Below are 12,147 nucleotides of genomic sequence, written 5' to 3'. Positions count from 1 at the left end.
TTCATTTAAATGTGTTATCACCAGGCATGTGGTTAAAATCTAGTGAAAAAATTGATACTGAAGATGGAGGACTTGCTCAAGAAAAGTATCTTGTGTTGTGGGGTATATTTACTAACAGGAATTCTTCCGCTCACAAACTATATTCCTAGTATTTAGTATGGAAAAGGTAGCCTGTTGCAAGACCTAATTTAAAAAATATATCCATGTGATTAACTTTTAGTCTTGGCCTTATGAGAATTTTTGAAATCTGATACTCATCTGTGCCTCTTTGCTAGCCTCATATATCTTGTTTTTCGTGGTGGAAATCTGTGTAAAGTAGGTAAGTAGCTGGTACTGTCATGGTGCCTGAAGACGAAACAGATCTTAACTGTTGCAAGGGTAAAGAAATACATAAAGGTGATATGGCAGCTGTGGTTTAGAAGTCTGACTGGATATTTAGGTGTTCATGTTTCTTGCCATAGACTTGACAGAAGAGGAGGACCGGAAAAAAGAAAGCCAGAAACTGGATGCCTTACATCTGAAGCGATGTCTACTTGCTGCTTACTGCAAGTTAATAATTTATAATGTGGTTGAGATGACCTCAGCTGCTGAAATCTATAAGCATTATATGAAGGTAATTGACTAATTCTCTGGAAGATGTCTTCCAAACCCATAAAGTTGAACTGTGTAGACTTTTTGTTTTCCCAGTCTCATAAAGATGGAGTTATTCAAGCCAGTGTGATGTATGTGTCATGATGGGTATAGTCTATATATTCCATCGTTTTTATAGTGTCATTGATTTTGCAATGCTGGGTGTGCCACACAACTCGTTCTTGAGTTGTTGCTACAAATTGTGATGGAGGATGCTATGTTTACTATACCTGGTACATGGACAATGTCAAAATAAGATTCAGCTGCCAGTCCAGCTGTTTTCAGTATATTGAATCGAGAGAATATTTGTACTGCCCATGGGCATCAAAATCACTCTGGTAGTTCTTTGTTTACTTTGGATTTGTTTTCAGGCCTATGTCTGGGAGGGCAGTGCAGAGCATACTTAGACTATTTTAAAACAAGCCAGACATTTTTTTTCTTGCTTATGTTTGTGCAAAGGGAGTAGATTCCTTGTTTTATTTCTTTCTTTTTTCTTAAATTGCACGAGTAGAAGCATTGAGAGGTCAGTCTTCTAATATTTTTGAAGCTAGGCAAGATAAGCCTGGTAGTTGTTTTTTTTTCTTTCCTTTTGGTTGCTTGCAAGTTATGATCCTAAGCACTATTGCTTAGAAATACTGTATGTTTTATGTATAAAACTGAGTAAAATGGATTTCCCATTAAATGTGTTAGGCATGAATGTACTAGTAAATGAAATTACAGTATGTGGAGCCCTGGTGGCGAAGTGCATTAAAGCACTGAGCTGGAGACCGAAAGGTCCCAGGTTCAAACCCCGGGAGCGGCGTGAGCAGCCGCTGTTAGCTCCTGCCAACCTAGCAGTTCGAAAACATGCCAATGTGAGTAGATCAATAGGTAGCACTCTGGCAGGAAGGTAACGGCGCTCCATGCAGTCATGCCGGCCACATAACCTTGGAGGTGTCTATGGACAACGCTGGCTCTTCGGCTTAGAAATGGAGATGAGCACCAACCCCCAGAGTCAGACATGACTGGACTTAACGTCAGGGGAAACCTTTACGTTTTACCTTTACCATATTTCAAAGAACCCAACATTGCAATCTTGCAGCTAGATAGATAGATACAGTAGAGTCTCACTTATCCAACATTCGCTTATCCAACATTCTGGATTATCCAACGCATTTTTGTAGTCAATGTTTTCAATACATCATGATATTTTGGTGCTAAATTCATAAATACAGCAATTACTACGTTGTATTACTGCATATTGAACTACTTTTTCTGTCAAATTTGTTGTAGAACATGATGTTTTGGTGCTTACTTTGTAAAATCATAACTTAATTTGGTGTTTAAAAGGCTTCTCCTTAATCTCTCCTTGTTATCCAACATATTCGCTTATCCAACGTTCTGTCGGCCCGTTTATGTTGGATAAGTGAGACTCTACTGTATATCTAAATCCTATATATATATGTATATGTATATGTATATGTATGAGATTCTGTTGTAAAAAGTTCTTCTCTGTAAGTTGTAAATAATATTATATATGTATTTTAGAAACACTTGATTTTTTAATTCCCCTCATACTGATATCGATTGATATAAAAGAGCTGCTTCCTCTTGCCTTTCAACAGACATATAATGACTTTGGAGATATAATTAAAGAAACCTTGAGCCGGTCAAGACACAATGACAAAATTCGGAGTGCAAAAACTGTGATACTCTGCTTGCAACAGGTGAGAATATTACTGCCTTTTAGTCTTTTGATAACCTTTTAAAAGATATTGATAGAAAACATGACATAAAAAGATTGAGGGAATCTAAATCCATTGTTCTGCAAAAGGAAGCACGTCAAATGGGTGAGCTTAAGCTGGTGGAGGTTTCTGCTGCACCTGCTATAGTTATGTTCCCTTCAGGCAAAGAGAGACCATATTTGCCAGTCTAGCTACTTGTCTACCATAGGGTTCTCTGGGTGAATGAAGTTGGTCCAGGAGGTCAAAACTTTCTCTTGTTTGCATACAATCTATGGTCTATTCTGGGCAGCACTGACTCTAAGCCTTACTGCATCACCAATTTGAATTATTTTATTATCTTATCTCTCCAGGTGGCAGACATTAGCATAGCTAATTGCTATGGCTAAGCACCACCATTTAAATTGACTTCAGTCATTTTAAAATTCGTATACAATCAATTATCCTAATTTGCAGCTTTTTACTCTTTGCAGATTTGATTTTTCACAGATTTGATTAATGTGTTCTCTTTAGGAATTTCTAGGTCCTCCAGTGTGACTCTATGGCCAACGTCTACTCGGAATTGCCCATGGGGTTATGTTAGAGGACGTAGAGATTCCTAGGAAAGTGTTCTTTTGGGTTAAATAATATTTTTTTATTGTGGTTTCTTCACTTTCATGGAGGCTCTGTGCCCCTAACTCCAACAGCTATAGAGGACTGGCTGCATTGCTTTTATATTGTTTCAGTTGTTCTTTTGCCCATGCTGCGCCCTGCCCTATGATCTTTTAATATTGAGAGAGATCTAAATACCTTAATGAATAATAAATGAATAAAAACTTCAATTGCCACCTTGCCCAACATTGTCGATTCTGCTTGTAGTCATTATATTTTAAACATCAACTTCCTAACCTGTCTTTGGCTTTCTTGTATCTCCGGGCAATACCACTTCAAACTTCAAATGTGGACCTCTTGTACAAAATGAATGAAGCGGTCCTACTCTCCATGAATACCCATATTTATTCAAGTCTTATGCACCATTAAATGTGATGCGCGCCTGAATTTTCAAAACCCTGAAACCAAAAAAAGTATTTGCTGCCAAATGTAATGCATAGCGGCAAAAGGTATGCTCTTTGTAATTTGACCAAAAAAGGTGTGCATTGCTGTCTGCTTAAAAATCCTTCATTATAAACAATTGTGTTAGAACACCACAGCTTCCAGAAATGGAAAAGAAAACCTAGAGGTGCATCTATGCTGTAGAATGAATCCACTTTCATTGCCTTGGTTCAGTACTATGGAATCCTGGGGGCTGTAGTTTGACAAGGTTTGAGCCTTCTCTGCCAAAGATTGTGGGTGCCTCACCAAAGTACAAATTCCAGGACTGCATAACATTGAGCCCTGGACATTAGAGATGACGTCCCTCAAATAGGAGCTCCAGGTTCACCTCCTGAAGCAGGTTTGGCTCAGTAATAAGATTAGTATGCACACCCCAATTTTGGTAAAGTCATTAAGCCAAAAAAGGTGAGTATTAAATTCAAGTAAATATGATATTTTCTCCATTTCCAGGACAGTGTTCTAGGCTAGCTGTCATAGTGACATGCTGCTTTAATATACGGAGAGTTGTTCAATCATGTGAGATCTTTTATGTAGCCTGAAGTGCTGTACCCCTGACACAGGTTTACCAGGCTTTTAAAGCATTGTTGTACCACAGGACTGAGTTGAGCTTCATTGAGTTTAGTGTTTACTTTCCACAATCAAACAGTTTCCTTGGCTAGCGTGTTCCAAGGAATGTGTTGGAAGCTTCCAGGTCACTCTTGCAGCTTTAGGACACATCCCTTAGGATAGCAGACATGAGAATCCCTTTTAATTTTACTCATATTGGTTTGGAGCTTAGGAAGAACATGGCATAGCCCCTGAAATGTGATACCAAGAGGGCTCAGCTGTGTTTTCTGAACTGTGCTTTGTTCATATAGTCAGGAGCCTGTGTTTAGATATCACATAGGCAACCAGCCCAGTTTGGCTACAGTTTGACCTTGAAAGTTTGCAATTGAAAGCATGCATATAAACCATCCAGTCATTCCGTGCAGAAAAATAGAGTTTGCCTTTCTTCTATATTCTAGCAATAGCTAGGAGTGTTTGTGAACAATTAAACCTTGTGCACCCACATGTGCCCTTTTCTTGAGAAGTCAGATCTGGCCACAGTGACACATGTCTTAGTTATATCCCAGCTGGATTACTGTATGAAGTATACATGAGATTGCCTTTGAAGAGTATTTGGAAATTTCAATTGGTATCAAGAGCTGCAGCCATACTATTAATTGGAGCAGGTTACAGAAGCCATGTTTTACAGTGAAATTAGTCAATTCTTTTGACTCAATAAACTTGTAGCATCTGGAAATTTAAATATGTTATCTGTGCATCTGTTGTGTCTTGTACACATTCTGCTCTTCCCTCCCATTGATTGCCATTTACATTGTTGAAGTGCTTGTTCAGCTTGGTAGGATTCTTAAAAGCGATAATCAGATTATTGGATAAATTAATGCTTAAATGCATCCTGAGCAAGGAATGTGTCGGTTGTATGGCAGGTATGCCCCCCCAGGGCTTTTGTATCGCCTGGAAAGTTTTATGTTAATACCTGTGGTCTGCAGCTGTTTCAGAAGTATGTTGAAAGTCAAGACGACAGCGCCAGCAGCATCACCAGCATGGATGTCTTCTCTGTTTCCTTCGTCAACATTAAAGAACTTGCACGGCGGTTTTCTTTGACTTTCGGCTGGGACCAGGTGAAAAGTCGAGAGTCAGTAGCCATGATACACAAGTATGTACTCAAGTCTGTATTATCTTTTGGCCTTCTGTTTTTGTGGCACCCTTGTAGTAAAACCTGTCTACTCTCTTTTTATTCTTGATTTTTGCCAAAAGAGAAGGTATTGAATTTGCTTTCCAAGGGGCAGCTACAACAGAAGAGAAATCCCTGCCTCCCAACTTGAACTTCTTGGTCATACTAAGTGAATTCTCCAATAAGCTTCTAAAGCCTGACAAAAGACTTGTGTAAGTTTGATGTGGATGAACATTGCTTGTGGGAAATGCTTGTGGGAAATGAGTGCTAGCTGGAGTGTCAGAGAAATCTTTGTGGTAGGAAAGTTAAATATTTTGTTTAAAATATGAGGATGGAAAGAGAACTGTGAATAGTGAAAGGGCTATAACTTTTAGAGTGCATATATAAAATAGATTCAGAATACACAAGATGAAAAATGTGTATTTTATGCAGTGTGTTGTGGTATTGAGGAATATAAGAAGGGAGTGTTGTAGCCAATCTTTGTCTTAGAATATGTACCCTCGGATATGTAGCAGTTTGGAAACTGCTGCAGCAGTGCAGCTATACTATAATTTGTCTGCCTGAGGCTAGATCAGATATATAATCCAGATTATCAAAGCAGATAATCCATATTATCTGCTTTGAACTGGATTATGTGAGCCTACACTCACAGTTCAAAGTAGATAATTTACATTTTATATGGCAGTGTAGAGCCAATCTGAGTTTTCTGAACAGATTTCCCCTCCTCTAAATGATGTTTTGGCGTTATTTGTTTATCTATTGTTTTGGTTATGAAATAGAAGAACCTCTTCTCAGGAAAGAACTTCGCATATTTCAATTATGTGTGTATATCTGTTTGTATCTAGATATAGTTATTTGCAGAGATATATACCAGAGCCAGCACTTTGTAAAGGCGATTCCTGGTACTCACTGGGCTGGTACAGAACTTCTTTGCTGGCCAATGAAGAGGAAGAGAATTCTGTGGTCAGCAGTTTAAATGAATGGCCACCTCTTAACCTTACAAGTACACTTGCTTTAAAAAGAAAAATTTCTGAAGGTACAGTATTGCCATTTCTTGTGTGATGATACTTATGACAGCATCCCCCTCAAGGAGAATAGACTTGTCCCCTAGATATCACCATTGACAGAGTGCTGCTCCGTTAAAACAAAACAACTTTTTACAAAAAACAACTCTAACCTTTTCTTTAGATTCTCCATCCCCATCTTTATATGAAGGAAAGCTCAGGTTGAAGGTATACACCTCCACGTACATTTATCTTTTTGGTAGAAAATAAACTAAGAACTTTAACATATTTATTATAATAAATACTTATTCCAACTTTCTTCCGTAATGGCATATGTGGTGTTCATGCACAAAGTGATAATCAGTAAAGTTTGAGTTTGACATATTTTCCCTTTAAGGAAAGATTACAGAGATGTTACTCTTGCTCTTAGTCGATTCTGCTATCCATCTGTACTTCAGTCCTGAATGCCAATGGCTAGCATTCAGTAGTGCTGTTCTGCCATTCATGGACACACAGTCACGGGATGAGTTCCAGTCTTGTCAGTTTTGTAGCTGGTTCCACAATTGTTAGTGTGCCAAGGAAAAATGGTTGTGCAACTGGGGACGATGACTAGGTGTTCTCCATCTTCTGTTTTGTTCTTCTCTTCTTCCTTTCTCCCATCCTTAATCTTCCATCTTTTTTCCAGTTTGGGACTCAAGGTTTTGTTTTAACACAATTAAGGTTACATTCTCCTTTGTAAATGTTACTTTGTATTTAGCACATGTAGATACCATTTTCCCTAATATCAGTCTGATTTGCAAAATCAGACTTTTTTTTTAAAAAAAGGAAATGGGTTGTTTACAGTGCCAGAATGTCACAACCTACACACACACACACACACACACACACACACACACAGGCTTTTAAAAAAAAATATTGAGTGAAGTTAATAGAATACAAATATAAAAAGGGGAAACTTCTAGAGATAGTCAAATACATCTAATACAGATATGTTGTTCTCCCAAACTAATACATTGAAATATTCTGTCCACTCTTTCCCCTCCTACCCCTCCACCTGTGCACCTACCGCCCATGACTTCTGACACTACTCACTGTGAGTCCCATATCTCATAAAATCTACCCTTATATCCACTTTAATAAATTTCCCATGTAGCTATTTTAAAGTTCACATTTTTCTTCCTTTCCATGTATTCAAATGTCAGCCTCCATTTTTTAACAAGCTCTTCATTATTTCCTCCCTGGATACCATTAGATAGCTTGGCCATTTGAATATATTCTAATCACTTTTATCTCCAATCTTTTTTAGATAGTTCTTTTTCACCTTTCCATGATTTTGCTATTGTCAGTCTAGCTGCAACAAAACTGTATCGACAAATTTCCTCATCCCTTTTGCTAATTCTCTCTGTAAATACGCTTAAAAGGCACATTTCTGGATTTTTCTTAACTTTCTAATAATTTTGATTTTCAAAAAATCTTGTACCATTTTGCAGGTTCACCACACATGGAAGAATGTGCTTTTCTGCATTTTGTACCACCAGCATTCCCCAGCTGGGTTTTATCCATTTTGGCTATTGTCTCTGGCATTCTATAACATCTGTAAAACATCTTATACATATTTTCTTTAATGGAGTCCGCTATTGAGGATTTAAATCCACTTTTCCATAGATGCTCCCAATTCTCCAGGTCAATATTTTCCCCTAGGTCTTTAGCACAGAAAATCATAGCGAGTTGTCCTCTAGATTGTATTCTAGTGTGTGTGTGTATGTATATGTGTGTGTGTGTGTATGTGTGTGTGTGTGTGTGTGTGTGTGTGTGTGTGTGTGTGTATATATATATATATATATATATATATATATATATATATATATATATATATAAAATCTAGAAACAAAGCCCTTATTCTCCTTCTCAAGAATACCTTCCAACTTCGATTTTCTGTTATGAAATCCTAACCACTTTCCTAAATTGATCATGTAGTGATGGTAACAAAACCAGTCACTCATCCCTATCTCATATCTCAGTTTTAATTTCCATCGGTCTTTTTCTTTAGTTACATACTCCCTGTAAGTTCTTATTTCCTCACTGGATTTTGGCCTAAGTACTGCTTCCAGTCTGAAAACATGCAAATGTGAGTAGATCAATAGCAACCGCTCCAGCAGGAAGGTAATGGCGCTCCATGTAGTTATGCCGGCTACATGAGCTTGGAGGTATCTACGGACAATGCTGGCGCTTCGGCTTAGAAATGGAGATGAGCACCAACCCCTAGAGTCGGATACAACTAGACTTCATGTCAGAGGAAAACCTTACCTTACTTTACTTACTGCTTCCATAGAGTGGTTTTTAATACCATCCCTTCCTTATATCTCTTCCAGATCCTTAGGAGGCTAGATCTTATTGGATGTCTGTTTAATTATTTGTTCACCTTATCTTTTCCGTATCATAAGTAAGCATTCCATCCATATCTTAAATTATAGTCCTTCAGGTTAAGTAAAGTGTGGTTCTTGAGTCTAATCCCTTCCTTTAACCAGCTAAATCCTACTACTTCATAGTAGTATCTAAAGTCCAGGAGTGCTAAACCCCCTCTATCTTTTGCATCTATTAAATTCTTATACGCAATTCTGACTTTTTGTTGGCCTATATGAATTTAACGATATATTTCCTCCACTGTTCAAAGACCTTTATACCTTTAATAATTGGCAAGTTTTTGAATAAGAACATTTTGCGTAATACCATCATTTTTATCACCACTGTCCTTCCCATCCAGATTAATTGAACCTTCTGCATCTAAGTCTTTTTTAACCTCCTTCCAAGTTTTTTCATAATTATTTTGATATAAATTATTATTCTTAACAGTTAACAATAGTCCTAAGTACTTTACTTTTGTTACTGCCTTGCACTCTGTATTTCTGCAATTTATCAATATTGCCTGTGGATAGGTTTTTAGTTAAAAACACTGATTTCTCTTTATTAATTTTTAAATCCTAATATGTTGCCATACTTATTGATGGTCTCCATTAACTTTTTGATGCTCCTTATTGGATCCCCTAAAATTCATACCATATCATCCAAGTATACCTTCACTTTAAATTCATGTCCTTTTATTTTCACTCCTTTCACTCCATGCCACTATCTTTTCTAATTCTAATGTTCTAATTCTAATTCTAGCATCCAAATAAACACTAAAGGCGACAAGGGGGCAGCCTTGTCTCGTCCCTTTTTGTATGCTTTTGATAATTGACCATTTATTCTAAATTTAGTTCTGTTTTGTAATAAATGGCACCTATGGCTCTCTTAAATTGCTGACCAACTTCATAGTACTCTAGTACCTTTCTCATAAATTCCCAGCAGACATTATCAAAGGCTTTCTCTGCGTCCAAAAATCTATTCCATGTGGGACCAGTTCTTTCTTGTATGACTTAAAATACCAAGCAGAAAATCCATCTGGACCTGGGGTTTTATTTATTTTGGCTTTGGTGATAGCCTTAAACAGCTCCTCCTGTGTAATTTGCCTATCCAGTTTTATTTTCATTTCCTTCGTGAGCTTAGTGACATTCATTTCATCTAGATATTGACTAATATTCTTTTTATCTATCTGATTACTTTTATATAGATTTCTATAATAGTTTTCAAATGTCTTTTGAATTTGTTGCATATCCGTAATTATGTCTCCTTTATTCCTTAACTTTACTATTAGCTTCTTTTTCCTAAGTTCCCTCAGTTGCCATGCTAACAGTTTTCCTGGTTTGTTTGCATTTTCAAAAATGTATGTTTGTTATACATAATCTTCTGTTCTAACTCATTTGTGAGTAACAAATCATATTGCTGTTGTAATTTAGTCAATTCTTGCTGTTATTTATTCTTATCCTTCTTATTACAGTATTCTCTAATTCTCTTTTCTTGTCTCTCATCTTAGAATTTCTTATTGTAATTTGTTTTTCCTTTTAAACCAAATAGCATTTTTCTGAATTAATAAACCTCTTACTACCGTTTTCCCTGCATCCCAAACAACTCTTTTATATATATCCTCCTTTAAGTTCTCTGTTAAATAATTTTGTATTCCTTCTCTAATTGTCTCCTTAATTCTGTGGTCTTTTCTGACTCCCTTAAAAAAAACTATTGTTTGTCATGTTTTCTTCTTCTGAAGCTCAGGGCCTCAATAATCTTCAGTGTGATGCAAGCAGCAGCAGTTAAAATGAAGAAATCAGTTCTTTCCCTATGCAAATGCAGAAATGCTTCTTTCATTTTTAATATCAGCTGTGTTTCAGGAAATGTGATATGAATGAGTATTTTAGTCTCACATTTCTGTGCTTGGGCTTTTGCACTAATTACAGGTGTTAAACAAAACTGAAGTATTCATTTTGCGTTTCAGGATCAAGGGCCAAACCCAGCCACCCCGAAAAAGTAAATAAAAAACCCTCCGATTCTCACAGTCCATCTCAGACCCCTTCTGGGGGAAGAAAGAGGTTAAAATTTCTTGAAAGTGGTTACCCAGAAAATATACCATCACTTGGTTCTGCAAATCTGAGTAGAAGACACAGGTAAGAAGAAGGCTTGAATCATCTTTATAACTGGAAATGTACCTTCTCTGTGGTTGGTGGAACATATGAAAATGGTGGATGTAAAAGATTTCCATATTGAAAAAGTAGCACCACCTCAGCTTATAATGCAGATGAGCAACAGTGGACCAATTCATTATTTCTTCCCTAAATGTTGTTTGTGTGCATAAATAAATGCAATGTCAGTCCTCTGGATTTGCATTTCAGGGATTACATAATGTGGTTAAGCACACTAAACAAAACACCTCTAACTGTGAAATCTTGCCATTTTCATCAAGCTGTAGTCCAAGAACGCTTTAATCAAAGTTGTCGTTGTTACAACAGAGCTCATTAGTATAGATATTTCCAAATAATGCCTTTATATCCCTTGGGCATCTATTACTCCCAGTGCAGACAACCTCTGTACAAGTCCTAGATCCCTGGCATGGTTTTGGAAGTCACAATGGACTGAATTGTTCTGGAAATTTCAACTTAACTAGACCCACTGAATCAGTAGAAATTTCCCAAGTGTTACCTCATTATTGAACAGTTTGCTGCTTGCCCGTTTAACAGGAAATGCTAAAGTTGAAATTTGAGACCTTCTGGATGGAAAGAATGCCACCTCACCCTTGTGATGTGGCCATTATCCACCCAAAATGTCTTAATTTCACAAGTGGATTTCTCTAAATGACTTGTTAAACCATCTTACATCATTATAATTCATTTTCTAAGCCATCCTATATCTCCTCTCATTATAGTACTCAGGCTGTGGTCAAAGAAGATAATTCTGTAGCTGAAGATATGGATGTTGATGTTACTGGGGCTGACCAGGTAAGGATGTGATGTGGAGCTTTCAAATATTTTTAAAGCAATGTATAGTGATGGTGGAAGAATTCCGATATTGCAATGCACATAGATAGAATAAAAAACTATGAAATTGGACTTTGTTGTTTGTTTCCATTGTTCTTGCTTTTTGTGCAAAACGTTGGCAATCTGGGCATTGTGTAATCTGCTGCGGCAGTTTCTTCCTACTATTACATGTATTTCCAGGAGAAAAAAATGTATATTTCAAAAACTTGTCAAGCTAGTGACTGTTTACCATTCTTTGGATCATTTTTATTATTAAAGAGATTTTAGTGATAATAAATTACTGATAATTCAAGGCGACATTCTGTTCAGTAGTTAGAAGATCATAAGCTGGACTTAATGTAACATCTGCAATTAGTGACTGTAACCTGACCCCCTCCCCCCCCAAACATAATTTGCCGGTTAGGCTCCAACTGAAGTGTTTTCAATGCCCTGCAGACTGGACTACTGGATAACATCTGCAGCATGTAGGCGGAGGATGTTGAGCATTTCTGGTAGCGCCTCTAGGAACTCTCCACTTGCCTTGCTTTGCAAATGAGAAGTCATGAAGAGATGAAGGGTGGAAGATGGGGGGATGATAA

The 12,147-nt window shown here is 37.2% G+C and overlaps 1 protein-coding gene across 3 annotated transcripts in view; it reads left to right on the top strand.

Annotated features, from left to right (window-relative positions):
* Positions 1-12,147, top strand: part of LOC100565959 (cohesin subunit SA-2) — a 74,267-nt gene that overhangs the window by 60,970 nt on the left and 1,150 nt on the right. For 2 of the 3 annotated variants that reach the window (XM_016992352.2, XM_062975328.1), the window contains exons 27-33: positions 462-613; positions 2,235-2,336; positions 4,913-5,142; positions 5,244-5,372; positions 6,006-6,196; positions 10,534-10,702; positions 11,458-11,530. In XM_016992352.2, the coding sequence (XP_016847841.2) occupies positions 462-613; positions 2,235-2,336; positions 4,913-5,142; positions 5,244-5,372; positions 6,006-6,196; positions 10,534-10,702; positions 11,458-11,530 (1,046 nt within the window). The remainder of the gene's footprint in view (positions 1-461; positions 614-2,234; positions 2,337-4,912; positions 5,143-5,243; positions 5,373-6,005; positions 6,197-10,533; positions 10,703-11,457; positions 11,531-12,147) is intronic. The other variant, XM_062975329.1, reaches the window with a different exon arrangement.

The sequence above is a fragment of the Anolis carolinensis genome, chromosome 3 (assembly GCF_035594765.1).
Source record: "Anolis carolinensis isolate JA03-04 chromosome 3, rAnoCar3.1.pri, whole genome shotgun sequence".
NCBI classification, from domain to species: domain Eukaryota; kingdom Metazoa; phylum Chordata; class Lepidosauria; order Squamata; family Dactyloidae; genus Anolis; species Anolis carolinensis.
Note: the sequence above shows the minus strand (reverse complement) of the source record. Positions and strands in the feature narration are given on the sequence as shown.